This window comes from Cyclospora cayetanensis, unplaced genomic scaffold (genome assembly GCF_002999335.1).
Source record: "Cyclospora cayetanensis isolate NF1_C8 unplaced genomic scaffold, CcayRef3 CcayRef3_contig_118, whole genome shotgun sequence".
NCBI lineage: Eukaryota > Apicomplexa > Conoidasida > Eucoccidiorida > Eimeriidae > Cyclospora > Cyclospora cayetanensis.
The window spans coordinates 82,056-101,545 of NW_020312057.1; the positions used below are offsets into that span (position 1 = coordinate 82,056).

Here is a 19,490-nt window from a genome sequence, read left to right on the forward strand (position 1 = left end):
TCAGGCTGCCCCAGTTAAAACTCAGAAGCCCTGCAGTACGCACATGGCGCGGCTGTATCTGCACCACCCGTATAGAGCGTAGGTTCACCTCGACTACTTCGGGCGCAATCTATAAATGAATTTCCCAAGCTGCACGAAGAAGAGAGCCTTCCACTTCCATGGCATTCCTCCTCTCCTCAACCGTTAGAGGGAACAAGCTGAGGGATTTCCTGGACTCTCAAGTAGAGATTCTCTCTTATATTCATGGGGTCTTTTGCATGCCACCAGACCAAGGTGCTAACTGGGGGCACGCAAAGCTTGCTGAAATAAGCTCCAGCGATAAATACAGTTATGTTACTGTACGGTGAGTTCAGGCCCCTGGCTTCACTTTGAACAAATAACAGGACTGCAACCCCCTCGACACGGGCCATACTACATTGCAACGGCCACAATTCAACTAGCATACACTCAAATATGCCACCACGAAGATTAAAACATGTGGTTTAGCTGCTCGCAAATTCATTTATTGTGGATCAGGGCTGATTCACACGCTCTAAAACGCTACTACGTTGCAGTGCTCAATACGATATAGTCCTTCACACGTATCGCTAGTCCTGCTTGTGTTTTGCTGTAGTTGCGAATCGACAACTGCCTTATTCACCTGTTCTTAGCTTCACCGCGGTGGAGCTAGGGGCAATCATCTGTGCTGTTGGCCCGTGCACACATCTAATGCGCATGAAAATGTTCGGACTTTCCAGGCATTGCACCTGCTTACGTCCCCTGGAGCGAGCCAAGGTGCCGCTTAGCACTTCGAATCAGACTTGTCATAATTGTTCAAGATTCTGTAAAGAATCAACTACATGTCTGGGTCTTTGTCTACACGCGCTTCAACAAGCGTTAGATCAGCATGATGAAAATTAATGGTAGGTGCTAATACGCTAGGTGCTCTATGGAGCTGGCTGTAAGTGCTCGGAGAGCATAGGAGCATTAACTCGCACCTTAGTTGTACTTCTCCCCTCGCTTCGGAATCATGAGGAAAAGGCTGTCTTAAAAGGTCACCTAATAACTTTGTGTAAGGCCGTGCATCAACTATGGGCCTAAGTGTCTGCAATGAAAATTCTAGGTAGACCGTTACATTCTGTATCATTCAGTGGTTCGAGGCAGCCTTTTCTTGCTCATCCACCGTTTGCAGGTGCAGTGGAATGTTCGCATTTAGAACTGTTGTCTAGCATTGATTGAACCAACTTTTAAGCGGATATCTCGACCTTTCTCGGGAATGATCGGTTGATGAGACCCCCTGGCGATGGAAGCTGACCTTTGCACAGTGCTTGTTGAGGGCGCAGATACCGGCTTGCAAGCCAGTGTAAATGCAACAGCCCCACAGCTATAGAGAAGTACAATAAGTAATTCACGAACTGTTTCATGGATGTATCAATGGGTTTTTGCCAATGAGAAAAAGATTATGACGTAGCGTAGGGCAAATCCTCGAGTTTTTCATCAGCTGGCTGGAGATGTACCTTGCTTTGTAACACTTGGACGAAGGGAAATAAATGCGGTCGATCGCATGCTTATTGAAGGTGGGGGAAGTTTTAGTAGTGGCTTTGTTCGTACAAAGGACCTCATCTACACGGAAGGAAAACTATTGTTCGGTCTTTCAAAGCACTATACCATTGGCTTTGATGACGAGATCAGCTCGAAAGCAATCATTCGAAAAAAGAGAATGATAGAACATGGAAAGCAATCAATAAACAGGTACGTCCGGAAAAAATGAAAGTTGCGCTGGCAAAGGACACACACCTCTTGCTTCACTCAGTTCATCTAGGGTTTCCCCAGAATGTCATTTCAGGTGGCTGCAGGATGGGGGCGACTAAGCGGTTAGGCTCAAGTACTCCATCACCTGCAAAAGAGCACTCTGAGAGCTGGATAGACGGTGCGGGTGCTGCAGCAAGGATGCGCATGCGCCCCCTTTGAACCCTTTCGTTCTCGCGCTGCCTCCTTATGAGGGTCAATTTTCCTGAACAGGATGCTAGTGACGTAGCAGTGAGTGACCAACAGGATGCTGGTTTTCAAAGCCTCAAATTCTATTTCTTTCCCATTTCACCGGAATCAAGTACCGTTATCCAGTGCGGAAAAGGGAACTCTATGTGGTGTGGATTGGTAGAAAAAGTGCTGGCATGTTTAATCCGGGGCATCTTACTGCCCCGAACAAACATTAGTATTTGATGTACCTTGAGAAGAGTTTTGAGGTCTTCATAACCCCTAAGTTGTTCGTTCGATTGGGCACTTTCGGCAGCACGAATTTATGTGAAGTAGCTTTGGCCATCGCCTAAGTTATGGCCGACGCGCCCTAGCCACTCCATAGAGGCTCACTATTGAGCAACAGAGCCACTCCTGCCCGTAAGGAGCTTCTGTTCTTGAAAATTTGTGTGATACCTTTGCATTCGTTATTATTGCCACATACAGAACACCCCAAAAGATGAGGCAATCCCACGCTGAGGATGAACTGCACTGTGCTCTGCATTGCCGCTTTGTGCAATTTGCAATTCACTTGATCGTGCTCTTTTACGCGCTGGTGGGAATGCAATCAGAGGCTTTTACGATCCTTTCGATGCCTTGGGATGCCCCCGTGGGCGGAGTAGTGTGCACCTCACCCGGATAGCCAACAACAACAACTGAAGCCGAGCAATGATCGTAATCCTGGCCTTGCCCAAAGCCTTCCAGCAACTGAAAAGCTGTGGCCTCTACTGTTGGACTGATTGACGTCAAGGGTGAGGACATTGTAAAGGTGCTATTGACAGACCAAGCAAACGTGCCCATTCACCCATTGATCCAGGTCTGTCATGACAAAGAAAGTCGTTCATTTATTCTTAGCTCATGTCTGGACGCTTTCCGGATTCCCCACGAGCAACCTTACCAATAGGGATCAAAAACTCGTTGGTGGTTTATGGAGCATTTTTGGACTCGTCCACACATTGACCAAAATAATGACAAATGAGAACCATCCCGAAGCAGACAGACAGAGCGGACCAATCGCGGTTCTCCGCAATATTTGTTGCTCTATGCTCACAAAAATCATAAATGTCGGGCGTTATTATCTTCCTTGTGCTGGTCGGGTCTAGGATACGACGGGTAAGCTCGTCTGCCCGCCGTTTTCTAGTATGCCTAGTCTGCATACCGGAACTCCTCTCCGACCTGGGTCTGTGGGATTGCAACAGCCCTTGGCTGCAGAGGGGCTCAGGGCACCTCTGGCCTGCACGCGTAGAAGCATATCCAAAGCTCCAAGAAAAGGAAAACGTAATTATTTTGTGTAGAGGTCGGCTGTTTGCCTAGCTTGGCGATGTGGCCTTGGTGGATCGGCATACTTTACGAGGCACACTGAAAGGTATCCAAACGATGACGCTCAAGTCAGGTGGCTGGAACTCATTTGCAATTCTCCCAAGCCTCAATGGTCTTTCGTACTCTATCAATTTTACCTTAAAGATACGGCTGTTCCAGAACTATCTCCATTGGCTTCTTAAAGAAGTTCTCCAGCTCCCTAAAATATTCGCGGAGCTTTCCGCGCAAGCAGCTGACACTTGTAGAGCGGGATGATCAACACGAAATCGTAGAAGTGCTAAATTCTACTACTATTGAGTGCTGAGGATGCAGTGGATGGGAGTTTCTCGTGAAAAGGAATGGGTCAAGACAATCTTGGTGATTGACGGAGGAGCAGCTGCGAAAGCCGCTGTTTGCGAGATAATTTGCGGCTCTCCTTCGTTACGATACTAGCTGCCTTGGAAAAAACCCTTTGTTATATCGTAGTTTCCTGTGCATTGTGTCCCTAGGATTTCTATTTACATGGTGGTACCCACATTGTTTTCCCACTTGCAAGGATTTTCACATTTGTGTCTGCGTGTTGAAACACAAGTAAACGGGAATTCATCCGATGCCCCGCACAAAGTAAGCGTCGACGGACAGGTGTAGAAGATGAGGGCGTGTGTTTGGATGGGAGACAGGGCGTAGCGGGGTAAGCTACACTACACCACTTTCTATTAAACGAGTTGTATCTGTTAAAGTTAAGTAAATAAGTGGTCGACTGGCTTCCTACTCATCTGTCTTACATCTTGCAGGTTACCATTAGCTCAATACGAGTAGATACATTGTTTTGTGCGTGTGGGCTAAACAGCTAGTTGGGTTCGCTCCTAGTGCCACTGAGGTGCAGCGGGGCACGCAATAATTGTCTTCTTCTCCCCTTCTGTCGGAACTCGGAGGGCCGCTGGCACGGGATGGAGGGTGTTGTTTCGGGAAGCACGCAATAAATTTTTAGTGTGTCAGTATTTGAAACTGGAGCTGCGTGTCTACCTACGGAGACCATGGAGGGAGGGGAACACAGCAGGTGACAGAGCGGAGAAGAGTTGCGGAATGCGAATATTTTGAGCGTCTGTGTAATGCCTTGATATGTGACGACAGGTACGATATGGAGGCGTCTTCACTCAATCGAAGATGCACTGAAAAATAGAGCGCTCCAAGGACTGGAGCACGAGGCGGCCCTTATAATATGTTAGCCTAAAGCGGAGACAGTAACTTGCACGATTTACAGAATGTTGAAAGAAGTCGGCGGCTTCCGCGGCCCTCACAATGCCTCGCAGGGCATGGAAACGGTGGATGAGCTAGCCAGTAGTACCAGCGTCTCGGATGATCTAGACACACAATCCTTTGAGTGGCTCTCTACTGGTAGCCTAATGTGTTGCAGGTACACAAATATCACAGCCCCGACAGCGAAACGTGGCCGATCCCCCTATACTTTAGGGGGCCTTCAGTAGGCAATTCCGGTGTAATCGAAGCCCAAAGTTTACCCAGCTGTATATCTGCCCTCGCTAGCCGCCAGACCCCCTGTGTCTGGCGAACCACAATACGCATAAAAGCAGGAAATTCATCTTTAAAGGATCCGAGGACAGCGGGAGCGAAGGCGGGGCCGGAGCGACTTGGCGTTCCCCGGGGTGTGGAGAGGCGGATTGCGTGAGCGGTAAGTACGCTCTATTGGTTTTGGAGGGAACACCCCTTGTATTGTTGCATAGCCTTGATAGCAGCGAAGCAGAGTCCATTCGCACTAAATTTGGTTCAACAAAGATGAAAGATGTCCAGCAATAGAGGTCGCTCGCCTGGCAACGACCGCGCGCTTCTGCTGGAGGGGCCCGTAGGTGTCGTCGGCAGTAGAGAGAGAAGGGAAGGGGGCCTTCCTTCCGAGCCTTTGCTATTTTTCTCCTAATTTTTATTCAAGTATCGCATTCGAAAGGCCCCGGCACTCTGAGGTACGCCGAAGAGGGGCCGAACACAGCGTCACCTCGTAGATTCTTTCAGCCACTCATTCGACTCGCAAGTCCTCGTCGCTCTATGAGTGCGGGCCCTTCGATTGGATAGCCCCCAGGCGTGAGTCGCCTAGAAGCTCCGACATTCGGAGCTTCTAGGGGCCTTAGGAGTACAGGTGAGGGCCCCCTAGGTGTCTCCGACGCAGCCAATGGTGCAGCCGGACCAGCAATGGCTGTTGAAGGCTCATCCACCGCACTGATGGCGGTGGTTGAGTCTGTACACCCCAGACTCTACGCACTCAAGGGGCTACTTGTACAGTGCCTGCTTTAGGGGGCCCCAGAGAGGCCCACGCGCTACCAAGAAGACCTTCCAATGCAGGGGGAGCAGTCGCCTCCCCAGGAGGCCTCGCGAAAAACCGACGCGTCCGGGGCTCTTATCGATGATCGAGAAGGTGGTTGCTTCGCGAGCGACTGCAACAATAGCAATCACAGTGAGAGGCGTGCTCACAGCGAGCTGACTGGCGGAGACTCCCAACCGCACCGCATGTCAGCGCAGGAGGCCCCGCAAAGGGCCCGGCCCGCCAGCCACGCTGGCTGCACTCAAGAAACAGCTACAGCGGCAGCCGACTCAACAGCATTCGCTCGTGTCAGCAGCAGTAGCGGGGACGGCAGTTGCGGGCTCAGTGAGAGCAGCAGCTGGGAGTGTAACGGCAGCAGCAACTGCAATAGCAGTCGCTGCAGTAGTAGCAGCAGCAGTAGCAGCGAAATATTCAAAGACTTCGACTGGGGGCCCTCCCCTCACAATGCTGCTGCAGATCGACACGTTGCTGGCCAGTCGAACTCCCGCGCATCGCCTAGTAATAGTAGCAATAGTAGTGGCAGCAGCAGTGGCGGCCAGAGCAGTTTCGGAAGTAGATACAAACAACGCAGCGGCAGTGTAGACATTTCTGACGAGAGGTCTAAGGACGCTGTCACTGGCAGCAACCGCAGTAGCAGCAGCAGTTCCAAGGGAAGCGGCAACAGTAGTAGGAGGAGCAGCAGCAGCGCAAGCAGTGGGATCAGCAGAAGCAGCAGCAGCAGCGCAAGCAGTGGGATCAGCAGAGGCAGTAGCAGCAGCGCAAGCAGTGGGATCCGCAGAGGCAGTAGCAGCAGCGCAAGCAGTGGGATCAGCAGAAGCAGTAGCAGCAGCGCAAGCAGTGGGATCAGCAGAAGCAGTAGCAGCAGCGCAAGCAGTAGGATCAGCAGAAGCAGCAGCACAAGCAGTAGGATCAGCAGAAGCAGCAGCAATGGTGATCGCAGCGAAAACAGGAGTGGAGACGATGGGAGTTCGGCACCTCCGCAGAGACGAGCTGCTCATGGGAGCTGCTGCGACGGCTGTCGGGTAGCAGCAAGGGCAGAAGTGCTGCTGCGTCATGCAGCAGTGTCTTGGGTGAGCGGCAGCAGTAGGAGTCCAAGCCGCAGTGGCATCAGGGGAAATGGTGAGAGCAGCAGTATTCTTTTGCCAGACACGAAGAAAGGCTTCTCCATGAACGCAGGGCCTGCCGTAGTCGCGCGCAGTTCAGCAACTCCGGGGGATGCAACACCTCCTGGATCAGCCGTTATGGCTAATGCAGACGCGGAATCGGGAATTCAGATGCAAGTGGCCTTGCTGCTGCGTGCAAGAAGCGAACTCTTGGTGAGAATATGCACGGGTTCACCCCACTCCTGTTGCTCCGTGTGCTGCTCCTTTTCTGCGACTTTTGGTGTGTTTGTCGTTCTTGTGGCGAAATTTTTGGGAGGACGTCATGATGGTGTGGCTGCAGGAGCTTGGGAGCAGCGTACCGCTGCAGTGTTCTTCCTTGGTGCGGCTGCTGAGGCTGCTGCGGCCTCTGCTGCTGTCTGCACACCCGGCAGTGCGTGTGGCTACGCTGCTGCTGCTGAGGCACTTGCTGCTCTCTGATCGTCTGCTGCAGCAGATGCGCCGACTCTCCATCCCGCAGTTGCTGGCAGCAGGCCCCCTGCTGCCTCCTAAGCAGCCGCAGCAGCAGCACCTGGAGGAGAAGGAATGGGCAGAAATGGAACGCAGCAGTGCCTTGCTGCTACTGTTGCGGTGGGGAATGATGCTGAAGGGAGGCACATGCAGGGTGCCCCCTCCTGCGTGTCTCATTGCTGCAGCAACAAATCTCGCGGCAGCTGCAGTTGCTGCAGCAACAAGTGGCGTGGGCATCCAGCCCGAGTCGCGAAGCCCTCAAGAAGGCACCACGGGAGTCGAGCTGTTGCTACAGCAGGAGCAGCAGGCCTTGCTGCGCCTCCGGATGTGGCAGTCAAAGCAGCTGCAAGTGCAGCAGCAGCTGCTGCAAGTGCAGCAGCAGCAGCAGGGGCAGCAGCACTTCTGGCCTAGCTGCATGACGATTCGAAGCGAAGTCTCCTCAGGACACAACTTGTGGCAGCAGCAGCAGCAGCAGCAGCGGCATCATGTGCAGCAGCACGTACGCCAGCAGTGGATGGCTTGCTGTGTTTCAGTGCTGCTGCACTTCGCCCCCACTGCCCCTGCTGCTGCTCTCCTGAGGCGTGGCAGTTTCGCCGTCCTCCTTCACGCAGCGGCAGCGGCAGGCCTGTGCCGCACTCACCCCCAGCTAACGCCTGGCCTTTTCAAGTGTCTTTGCAGCTGCGCAGCCACGCTGTACGCTGCAAGGAGAGCAGGTTCGCCAGAGACGGCAGCGGATGCTGTCGAGAAAGGAGGGCTGACTGGACAGGCTTTTCCAGAAACAGCCGCACGAATTGAGGAAACGGCAGGTAGCAGCGCCTTCGCAATTTCTAACAGAGACGTTTGCAACAGCGACGTCGACTGGCCGCTGCTCGCGTTCGAGCTCAGCTTGCTGCCGCGTATAATTTGCTCCGACGGAACTGCTGCCTCTTGGGGGCTACCTGGCGCCTCCGTCGTTGCTGGTTTTTCTCGCATACCGTCCATGGCGGCGGGGAGAGGCGCAGTCAGCAGCAGCAGCAGCAGCATCAGCAGCAGCAGCAGCGGCAACCCTACAACTGCCGTCCGCGCGAGCAGCTTCCTTCTGCAGCAGCAACAGCAGCAGCAGCACCGACTGACGCTGCTGCAAGCAGAGGGGCAAGGGCTCTCTTCAGTTTCATCGGGAGCTTTGAGGGCGCTACCCACGGCTGCTCTTGGAAGCAGCGGCAACAGCATCGCGGCTTCCGCCGCTGCTGGAGCTCTGCGCAGGCCGTCAGCCACGCATCTTCAGCAGCAGCAAGTGGCAGCGCATGCTCTCGCCGTCATGCTCCAACCCATCTCGGGACTGCTGCTGCTGTGCAGCAAGCCGCAACCGCTCCCTCAACTCTTGCGGATGCAATTGTTGCACCCAGAGACGCCGCAGCAGCACCGCTGCTTCTTGCTGCAGTTTCTCCACTGTCTCCTCTCTCTGGCGCTAGGTTTCGGGGGGCGCAGACTTGCCGCTGAGGACTGCAGACAGCTGCTGCAAACCAGCTGCACGAGAAAGCAACAGCAGCAGCAGCAGCAGCAGCAGCAGCAGCAGCAGGCCGAGAGGACGCCCTCCTGCTGTAGCGGGGTGGAGAATGCGCGAGCTCGACTGCTGCTGCTGCTTTTGCTGCGGTGGCACTTACACGCAGTGCTGCTGGAGCTGCTGGAGAGTGGCGACCAGGGCAGCAGCACCAGCGTTTTATCGGTTGCAGCGGAGGATTCAAGCTTATGGACGGGTTTACTGTTGAGGGGAAATGATCTTTTCGCCACAGTCGGGGGACCTTGCACGCAGGGGGGGCCTTTCCTTACCAGAGGTCTCTCCACAATCTCTCTGAAGGGTTCTCAGCAACAGTCTCTGCGAACAATGCAGTCCAGCGCGTCTGTATCACGGATGCTGCTGCAGCAGCTGCGGCACCAGCCCCTCTTAGGCCACGAGAGTGCGTGCCCGTTCCCGCTCTCCCGGCTGCAGAAAGAAGTCGCCCAGCTCCTGTACATAATTTTGTTTGCTGCTGCAGCGCTGCTGCCGCTGCCGTATCTCGAGGAAGCTCAAAACACGCTTCGCTCAGTCTCCAAGAAGCCCTTCGACGAGGAGGACGGGATTCTAGCAGAGGGCCAAGGCGCCTCTGGGGAAGGTGAGACTCTCGCCTGTGCTCGAAGTGCTGCACTCTTAGAGCCGACAGCTTCCACTTTCGCTGCAGCCTTGTCACAGCAACAGCAGGAGCAGCAGCAGAAACAGCAGCAGGAGCAGCAGCAGAAACAGCAGCAGGAGCAGCAGCAGGAGCAGCAGCAGAAACAGCAGCAGAAACAGCGCGTGGCGCAGCCACGTTCCAGAAGAAGCAGCGAAGGCAACAGTGCGGACTCTCACGGATACAGGGATGGCAGCAACGCAGGAAAAATTGGTGGCACTGAAGAAAATCGCAAGCTTGAGGGCCCATGGGAGCGCCTGTCTGTCTTCAGCGAGGCGCTGTCGGTTGCAGACACGCTGCTCCCCGAAACATTTCTTTGCAAAAGCCGAGCAACAGGAGCAGGAGGAGGTGGTCACCATGAAGACCTTCTGGACGTCTTGGGGAGCACCGCCTTGCGGTGTACATACACTCCATGTCCTCTTCTCTGCCGAGCAGCCCACGAACTGGGGACCTTCGCGACTGCAGCTGCAGCCGAGCGAGTAAGACTTCTTGATGGAGGCCTCTCCTGCGCTGCCGCCTTGAGAGCCACCCGCCGCTACTGCTGCTGCTGCTGTTGCTGCTGCTTTCGCTGCTGGGGAGTGTGCGGCTGTTCGCTGCGGAGGAGAAGCAAGCTGTGCTTCTGCAAGACAGAATGCTGATCTTTGACTCCAGAGAAGCTCCTGTCCGTTCCCTACAAATCGTATGCTTTCGAGGGAACGGGGTTCGCGTGCTCCTGCTGCTTTTCCTGCGTGGAAGAGTTTTTTGCAGCGTCGGTGCAGCGGCTGATGCGCGTTTTTTGCGTATGTATATATATACATATATATATATGTACGAATGTATGTATGTATGTCTGTGTGTATGTGTATATGTACATATATATATATGTATGTATATATATATGTATATATATGTATGCATATATATATGTATGCATGTATGTATGCATGTATGTATGCATGTGCTGCTGCTGCAGCTCCTGAGGCATCTAGAACTGAAGTTTAAGGGGTCTCTGCAGCTGCCGGCCCGACTGGGCGGTCCTTTGGAGGGGGCGACAGACACTTGCGAGGGGAGGTTTGGTTCCAGTGGCTCTCCCGATATATACAAGCAACTGGAGGCGACGGGGGTGCTTGATGAGAATCAGGATTGCGATCACTGGTCCGAGACGTTTTTGCTTCTTGGAGCGTGCTTGTTTCGATGCTTGCATCCCCTCCCCTTTGCTTTGCGCCTGCCCTCTTGCCGAGCTCTGTGGGCATGGAGCGCAGCGGCTTTTTGACTTTAGGGGGTCTTTTTTCGAGCGTGCGTGTGCATGTGTGTGTATGTGTATTTGCTTACTTTTAGGCAATGGCGTTTGATCCTAGAGCAACTGCTCGAGGGCGTCGGCGGTTCTCGACTGCTGCTTCAGCAAGGCCCCCCTGGACCGCCTCAGCTCTTCCTGGAGCGATGCATTTCTTGCTTTTTTCCCTCCTCCTCAGGGCTGGTGGCTTTGCTGAAGGGGCCTCAAGGGATGTATCTTCAGCCGACAGCGCGTGCCCTCGCCGTGGTTCTGCTGGTTCTGTTGCCGCATGCTCTGGAGAATTCGCTGACCCCCCCCAAGCCGTGCACTGCTGCCTACGAGGCGGCTCGCTCAGCAGCTCCGGAGCGCGTGGCGTTAGCAGCGGGGGGGGCGCACGGAGGCATGCACAGGCTGTTTGGGCTGAGGTGTCTCTTGGGGGAAATAGCTGAATTTCTGCTCTATACCGCGCGGCGTGACGGCAACAAACGCGGCACGCCTTCGGCCTCCGTGTGGATTGGCAGCTGCAGCACAGAGTGCACCGTGCAGTCCTGCCGGAAGGGCAGCTGCAGCTACCGAAGCACCTACAGCGGGAGCAACTCTACCACCGACAGTGGCAATCTGTACAGCAGGAGCACCGTGCGGAGCGTGACAACTGGGGGCCACCCCAAAATGGTGGAAAGTTGGTCTCCTGAGGCTTCCACCACGCTTTTTTCGAAAGTGCAACTGGACGCAGGGGACCAGCAGCGAGCTCTTTTTGCGGTGTATGGAGAGTTCGTTGGAATCCTAAGCAGGCGACGTCTTGGCGTGCAGCTGCTGCAGCAAGAAGGTCTCCTGCGGTTGCTGCTGCTCTTGTCAGCTGCCGGCTCTCCTGGCACGGCTGCGTTGGCGACTCTCGTCCCTCAGCTGTCGCTAGAGTTTGACGCGAACAGGGAAGTTGTCGCGGAGGCGCTCCAGCATGGCGCTCCCGAGCTTCAGCTGGCTATTCTTGCGCATTGGAGCTGCCAGCCGTCCTGCTGCTGCATGCAGCAGCAGCAGGCGCAGACTCCGGAGTGGCACTGGAAGCTACAGCAGTTAGTGGGCCTGCAGCAAATGGACGGGCAGATACATCTCCATGTCGTGGTGTCTCAGCAGGTGCTGCTGCTGCAGCAGCAGCTGCTGCTGCGGCACGGCGCAGCAGCAGTCGAGTGCGTGTTGCAGCAGCAGTCCGTGCTAGCCGCCGCCGGCGCCTCAGCGAAGATCCCCGAATCCCTCAAGCTGCTGCTGCTGCGGAGCAAGGAGGGCGTTCGGCAGCTAGCGGCAGAGGGCTGGGTGCAGCTGCAGCTGCGGCAGCAGTCCTTGCTTTTGTGGGGAGGGGAGGGAGACGCTTCTCCGGCTCCAACGGCCTCTGCTCAAAGCCGCGCATCTGAGCACCGGGAGAAGGGGGAGCGGCAGCCTTTGCCTCCTGAGGAGGCGCTGCAGCGGGGAGGCTTGGCAAGAATCTTCTGTGGACTTCCCGACGAGGTGCGCGCGTGTTTTCTGCGTTCAGGGCAGAGAGAGGCCTCTTGGGCACAGTTTAGACGGGGAGATGCGCATGCATGTTGGAGGTTGAGCGTTGCTCGTGTGAGTTGCAGGCTTTGAAGAATAGTGGCGTCTGGCCAGTCGACTCAGCGCTTGTAGGAGACACTCTGAACGCCGCAGTCGGGCTGCCGCACAGCGCAGGAGGAAGCGACGCAGTGGCGATGGCAGCAGGCAAGCTGAATGCAGCTCTCATTGCAGGTGGGCCCTTTGACTGGAGAGCTCCTTGTTTTTCGCCTCTGACTCCAGGAGGACGGCATCGGCAGCTGCCCTGGCCAAAGAAGGCTGCCGGATGCGGCTGCGCAGGAGACGCTCACTGCTCCGCGGCTTGCAGGAGCAGCAGCTCCTGCAGCTGCGGCAGCTGCTGCTCCTGCAGCAGCGAGTGGGCCTGGCTGGCCTGCGTTCCCTGGGAAATTTCCCTGCAGCTCGTTGATTTCGGCACGCAAGCGCTCAAGCAGAAGCCCCCCGAAGCAGCAGCAGCAGCAACGGCAGCAGCAACGGCAGCAGCAACGGCAGCAGCAACAGCAGCAGCAACAGCAGCAGGCGCGCTGGCGAGCGATCAGCAGCAGCACGCGGAGCAGCAGGCATCGACGGACTCCCACACGTCCAGGAAAGGGCCACTCGTGCTGCAGGAGTTCGCTCTTTCCGCCGTTGCCTCTCGATGCGTGGGAGACTGGGTGTCTCAGGCCTTCTATTCGCAGCAGCATCGAGAGCAGCCGCAACATGGCGGGGTTCCCTGCCGTGCGGCGTCGTCGGCTGAAAACAGCGAGCACGGCAACAGTTTCTGTCCAAAGGCTGGCGAGACAGCGACTGCTGCTGCAAGCGCCAGCAGAAGCTGCGCCCTCAGCCCTATCCCAGGGCTCCCCCCTTCCCTCTGCGGAGTTGTTGAGGGGAACTCCATAGCTACGGACTGGCTGCTTTCCGCCGTTTGCAACATTCCACTCTCTCCCCACCTGCGGGGGCATGCGGAGCCACCAGCAAGCCACGACGTCCAGGCAACAGACGGTGGAGCAGCAGACGCGGCCTCAGAAGGAGCAGCAGCAGCAGCAACAGGAGGAGCAGCAGCAGGAGGAGGAGGAGCAGCAACAGGAGGAGGAGCAGCAGCAGGAGGAGGAGCAACAGGAGGAGCAACAGCAACAGGAGGAGGAGCAGCAACAGGAGGAGCAACAGCAACAGGAGCAGCAACAGCAACAGGAGCAACAACAGCAACAGGAGGAGCAACAACAGCAACAGGAGGAGCAACAACAGCAACAGGAGCCACAGAAACAGCAACAGGAGGAGCAACAACAGCAACAGGAGGAGCAACAACAGCAACAGGAGGAGCAACAACAGCAACAGGAGCAACAACAGCAACAGGAGCAGCAACAACAGCAACAGGAGCAGCAACAACAGCAACAGGAGCAACAACAGCAACAGGAGCAACAACAGCAGCAGGCGGAGAGTCTGAAGAAATGGAAGGTTTAGATGAGGAGTTACAAGATATGTGGTCCTGGAGCACTACCTCCTGGTGGCTGCCAGAGAGGCCAAAGTTGGAGCGACCTCAAACGGATCTTGGATTGCGCGCTGTGGTGAAGGTGAAGGGATTTGCTGCAGGGCCCCATGGGCATTTGGTAGAGCCGTCTGCGCAGGCGGCGTTTGCCGTGTTGCGATGGTCAGAAGACGGAGAGGAGCTGCAGCAGCAGCTGCAGCAGCAGCGCGAAAGCGGCCATCTCTGGCGCTGCAGCCTTCGAGCAGGGGGGGGGGGCCTCTTTCGAAGGCGGGAGGTCGCCTCTCCTCGCTTCCTCGAGCAGGCTCTTCGCAGACGCGGGAAGGCGTCCTTAAGTCTCCGCAAGGAAGCGCAGGCAGCGATGCAGGGCTCACCACGCTTCAAGACGAAGACGCTTGTTTGCCAGTGTACTTACAGCGCGGGAGTTACCGCTGGACCATGTGCTGCCACCTCGCGCCGTCTTCGCAGGCGTGCCAGCAGCAGCAGCAGAGTGGAGCGTCCCGTGTGCCTCTTTCTTTTGTTCATATGGTATCCGTAGTCGCGGAAATACAGCATGGTCGGGGATTTCTGAAGCGCACAGTTCCTCCAGCTTCCGTGGCAACTACGCTTGCGCGGACCGAAGAAGGTAGGGGAGCGAGAAGGGCGGTGTTTTTTCCCTTGGGAAGAGAAGGAGGAGGCCTTTTCTGAGTGTGGGCTTTCTTCCGGGTGGCTACGCTCTCCCCTGCTCGTAGGCGTAGGGCTGGTCGTGGCCTCTTCTTGGGGTACTGCAGTTGCGCCGTGTTGTCGTGCGTGCGTGCTTGCTGCGCGTGGTGTCTGGACTGCAGGTCGAGCTGTGCTGCGCGAGAACCCCTTCTTTCTTCCCGGGTTGTGGAAGGCTCTGGTAAGAGGGGGTTCCCTCGAGCTTTCGGCAGGCAAAAGTTCACCAGACGCTGCAGCAGCCGCGGCTGCTGCAGCGTGGCTAGCTGTCCAGCTGGCGGCGAGTTGCGGATCTCTGGAGAACGTCAGACAGCTGGATCCCCCCGAAACCGTCCTGCAGCGCCCCCCCCCCCAAGGGCGGTATCTGGAGAGGCCTCCGTGGCTGCTTCACCAGGTGTGGTGGCTGGCAGCCACTGCGGCAGATCCAGCCGTTAGCACTGCAGCTGCTGCAGCACTTGCCGCGCTTCCGCCAGATTGCGAGTCCGCTAGAGCGTGCTTGTCTTTCGGAAAAGGCCCCCTTGTGCCTGGTCTGGACGTGCCGCCTGCGCCTGTGGGCTGGCCGTTTTTGACAGGCAGAGGCGTCTCAAGAGGAGCGGCAGAGGACAGGCTGCACGGCAAGAAGAGTCACGCGCGAGGCTGTGAGTCGGGCTGCATGCGCAGTCGAGGGCTCGGCTTCGCCTTGCTGTCGCGAGAACTGTCTCTGAACCAGTGAGTTACAGATTTGCATGCTGCGTTCTCTTCCGCTTGTCTTCTCTGCCAGCGCCAGCATGTTCTGCCCAGAAGATGATGGTGCTGCTTGGCCTTAGCCAGTCGGCTAGCGCTTGGCGTTGCTGTGCAGCCGCGCGCTGTGTGCAACCTCGTTTGCTCTGCTTGCTCGCAGAGTGATCTGGGGACCTCCCCTCGTGCCTGCCATCAGGGGGCGGGGGGGGGCTGCATGCAGAGGCGGCTCCGGAGAACGCCGCTCGGAGGCAAACGTGCGACGCAGCTTGCTGGCACCTTGGGCTTCCTCTGACTGGGAGCTGTGGTCTATGTCCTCCCTGCAGAGCAGCAGCGATAGTGAAGTGCGCAGATGCTGCTGCGCCGTGGAAGCGGGGGGGCACACACAGCACACTTGTAGAGGCCTTCGGCGTTCAGCTCTGCCCGTGGCAGGAGGAGCTGCACAGCAGCAGCAGCAGCAGCAGGAGCAGCACCAGCAGCCAGACCTTCAGGTGGTCCAGCAGCCGCTGTCTGACGACAGCGATCCGGCGGAGGAAGAGGAAGAGCAGGAGCAGGAGCAAGAGCAGGAGCAAGAGCAGGAGCGGCTCCTGCAACAGCAGGAGAAAATGCATCAGGAACGCTTGCAGCAAAGGCAGCAGCATGCACTTCAACGGGCCGTGTCTCTCCCATGTGCTATCGCAGGAGGCCCTTTAGGATCGACTTCGAGGCGCATTAACAGAGCCTCCGCGTGTGAAGCGTTTGGAGCGATTCACTTCCACGTGCTGCAACAGGTACACGTCGAAGAGGCTGCAGCAGGGCATGCTGCGGCTGATGCTGCAGGAGCAGCAGCAGCTGATGCTGATGCTGATGCTGCAGCTGCTCCTGTTGTGCTCTGACACACAACTGCTGCTGTGATGAACTTCTGTCTGCTGCTGCAGCTGGCGCTCCTGCGGAACACTGTGGCAGTGAAGACCGAAGGGACGGTAGCAACGCTGCGCAAGATGCGGTAGGCGACAACAATCGAGGGGGTGTCAAACAGCCCCTCGCGTGTTGTGCTCTTGCTGTGTGTTCACCATGCGGGGCATGAGGGGTTGCTTTCTACAATTTGGTTTGTCTGGAATCAGCGCTTTGGCCGGCTTTCCTTGGTCCGCCTCCTACCCAGGCGGTTGTGATGCTGTTGCTTGAACCTGCCAATGCTGCCCCTCCCAGGGGTTATACATATACATGTATTTATGATCACGATAAAGATGTGACGCCTCGCGTTTCGAACTTCAAAACAAGCGATTAACTAGTGATTTTGGCTGGTGCGTGGGGTGTTTGTCCAGCAAAGAGCTACCTGCAGTCTTCCTGTCTGTCGAGCTATGGTATCGTGCGCAACTTCTCAACGACGCACTCCCTTCTTCCCCAGATATTCTGTAAGTTCTGAGCCCTTGTTTTCTTGAGACCTTCTTGTACCAGCGTCAACTTCCCCTCGGTTTATTTATTTATTTCTTTCTCTTTGCCTCTCTCTCTCAGTCATGAATCATGATGGCTACCAGGGTTCAGGGGTCGTGCGAAACCTGTGATATGCATGCGCAACAACGTACACAGGCACTTTTGCCGCTTCTTGTTTTCGGAAACGCTCAAGACACCCGAATCTCTCTCGCATCTCGACAAAGTTGCGGCAGCAGCACAGCAGCGGCAGTACATGCAGCTGCAGCACCAGCGCCAAGAGCCGCAACAACAATAGCAGAGGCGACAGCAACAATCGCACCAGAAACGGGACCGGTGGCGGCATAGTAGGAACACACGTATGAAAATATTTTGGAGGTTTCTGCTGCTTTGTGTTAGTGCCGCACAGCATGCGGCCCTCTGAGGCTGTCTCCTCAGGAGCCGCAGCAGCAGCAGCAACACCAACAACAGCAGCTACAGCAGCAGCGACACTCCATACACTCACCTTTTTGGCAGGCAAAGCCGTAGCGGCTTTTATGCGTTTCTTGGGCAGAGACTCCGAATCTTCTGGACTTTATGATACCCAGGGAGGCATCTTACAGGGGATCAAGGACATAGAATCAGCAGCACATGCTGCTGTATCTTCCTACGTATTCATGTATCTCGCATTTAGCCTTCAGGCCCAGATTAATGGTGTAATCACTCTTGATTTGCTTGGACGGGAGGCCCTGTACGAGTAGGCATTTGCAGTGGCAGTAAAAGCAGCAACAACAAGAACTGCCACTGCAGCAACAACCCCAGATGCAGCACATACCAAATTCGCTACGCATGCCGTTGCCTCACGTGGCTTCTTTTTCAAACAGGGGCACGCTTCCCTGCATCGCATAACCAGCCGTACGAAGTTCCGAACAGTAATAGGTGTTTCTCGACAAGGTACTGTAACAATTCGTTCTGCGGCAGCTTAGTGCATAGTTCGCCAGAAATAGGAGAAAGAAATGATGGGAGGCGAAGGGATCTGCGTTCGTGCATGCATACGCAACACAAGAGTCGTATCCGCATGGCCCCTTTGGCCATGGCAAGAAGGAACAATGAAGGGCAAGCAGCGCCCGATCATTGCCATAGAAAAATGCTTCTTCAGTCGGCGCCAAAGCCTTTGTATTCAAATGCGATCGCTGCAAGTCTTCAGGTATCTCGTGACTCGCCTTCCACAGCAGCATGGGTTAGGTTCTTAGGAGAAACGCTCGTCCCCCTACGCTGGTTGCCTTTCTTTGACGAAGCCGATGCAAAACAGGGATTCTGCTGCTGTCCTTTGCTGAAAGCATTCAGTGGCGCTTTACAAAGCTTTTTATGAAGCGTTTCGACGGGGGTGTTGGATTTTCAGCGGCGGAAGTAGAGGGGGGCGGCTTTGAGTTCTGGCCTATTGTCGGGCTGCCTTCTCGAAGCCTCCAGGCAGCACCTGCCTCCGAATCTTCCTGCGCTTTTTGGCAGTGAAATAATCCCTTCTACCCTTTTAAATCATATATTTAAGCCTAAAAAGCGTTAAACGCTGTGGTTCAGGGAGTACGAAGTAGCTTTTGCGCGCAGATGTGTGCCGCCGACTGGTCCCGACTGCACGTGGGCCTGGTAGGGGAGATATGCGCCTTCTTGGGGGATACTGCCTCCCTTGTCTCCTTTGCTACAACGGTAAGAATGGATTGACTTAGAGAGCTTGATCTTTGACTCCACCCAGCCTGTAGAACCCTGTGCCCAGAATCGAAGATTTAGTGTTTGAAGCCACACATAGGGCTGCACCTGTCATGTAAGCCGTCCTCCATCGGATTTGCCGAGTTCCTTGGGAAAATTCCCTCTTCCATGAGAGCCCTGAAGGCTACTCCGCCGCTGGGGCCTCTCTTAGGTCCGCCTAGCCTTTTGGCTAGCCACCGATAGCGGCTTTTATCCTACGGCCATTAGAAAACCAGTGGCGAGGGGTTCTGAGGCTTTCTGGCTAAAGAGTTTCCTCCACCGTTTCCTGATGTTCTTCATTCTAAAAGGATCCTCAGCGCAGCGCTAAACGTGTTCTCGCTCGTTTTCATGGTTGAGATGAGCAATAATTCCCTCCTGGGGCGCCTGCGACAGTGCGTGTGTGTAGGTTGCGTGTGCATGCATGTGCACCTCAGTGTTCTCAATGGCGTGACGCTGCAGGGCAGGCACTGGGATGCTCTTTCTTTTGGAAGCGTCTAGAGTTCTTCTGCATCAACGCAGCCAAACGCCGGACAAGAAGCGCCCTTCTAAGAAGAGATGCCAACAAATGGGGCAGCTGCTGCCTTCTGAAAGAACACGAAGAAGCCTCCAGAGCGGAGTGTTGGCAGCAGTCCAGAGAACCGGCTCACGCGGATCAAAAGACACAGGCTATGAAGACTCCACCCACGTGGGGCCCCGCGCCAGAGACTACGCTGCTGCAGCCTCTCGAACTTCTCAGGCTACTTCCCCAACTGCAGTAAGCCTCCGAAAAGCCTCTTCCCTAAGATTGAAGCCAGACATCTCTACACCCCTCAACTGGGTCGTTGCCGCGCGATTCCAGAGCAGCCGTGCTTTTAAGTGCTTGCTTGATGCCGTCCATCATCCACTCGCGGGGGCATGGCGCACGCCATGCAGTGCGCCTTGCCCCCCACCCCTCCTTGGAAGCCTGCTCACACCTTGCCCACTAGCTAGCTGCGAGGGTATCCAGCTGCAAAGCACCCAATAAGGCTGCTGCTACTCAGAGCGCTCTAAACAAGGCCCGCCCTCCTTGTTCCCTCATCGACTTGTTGGGTCTCTCGAGGTCCTCCTTTGCACTGTGCTACTGCGTCTTGTTCGAAGCGCTTTCAGCACCACTGATTCTTCTTGAACCTATTCAGTGTGCTTGTCTTGCTTTTTCCCCAGCCGCGCATCCGTTTCTTCTCGTCTGCCTGCCGTTGTTGTGCATAGGCGCTTG

General features: G+C 55.7%; 1 protein-coding gene across 1 annotated transcript; it reads right to left on the reverse strand.

Annotated features, from left to right (window-relative positions):
* Positions 1–13,725: 13,725 nt before the first annotated feature.
* On the reverse strand, positions 13,726–15,179 carry LOC113147041 (trinucleotide repeat-containing gene 18 protein-like). The gene is made up of 5 exons (XM_026336177.1): positions 15,136–15,179; positions 14,815–15,017; positions 14,428–14,676; positions 14,144–14,281; positions 13,726–14,051 (listed from the first exon to the last, which is right to left on the reverse strand). The coding sequence occupies exons 1-5, from the start codon at positions 15,177–15,179 to the stop codon at positions 13,726–13,728; spliced, it is 960 nt and encodes a 319-aa protein (XP_026191962.1).
* Between the last annotated feature and the right edge of the window lie 4,311 nt (positions 15,180–19,490).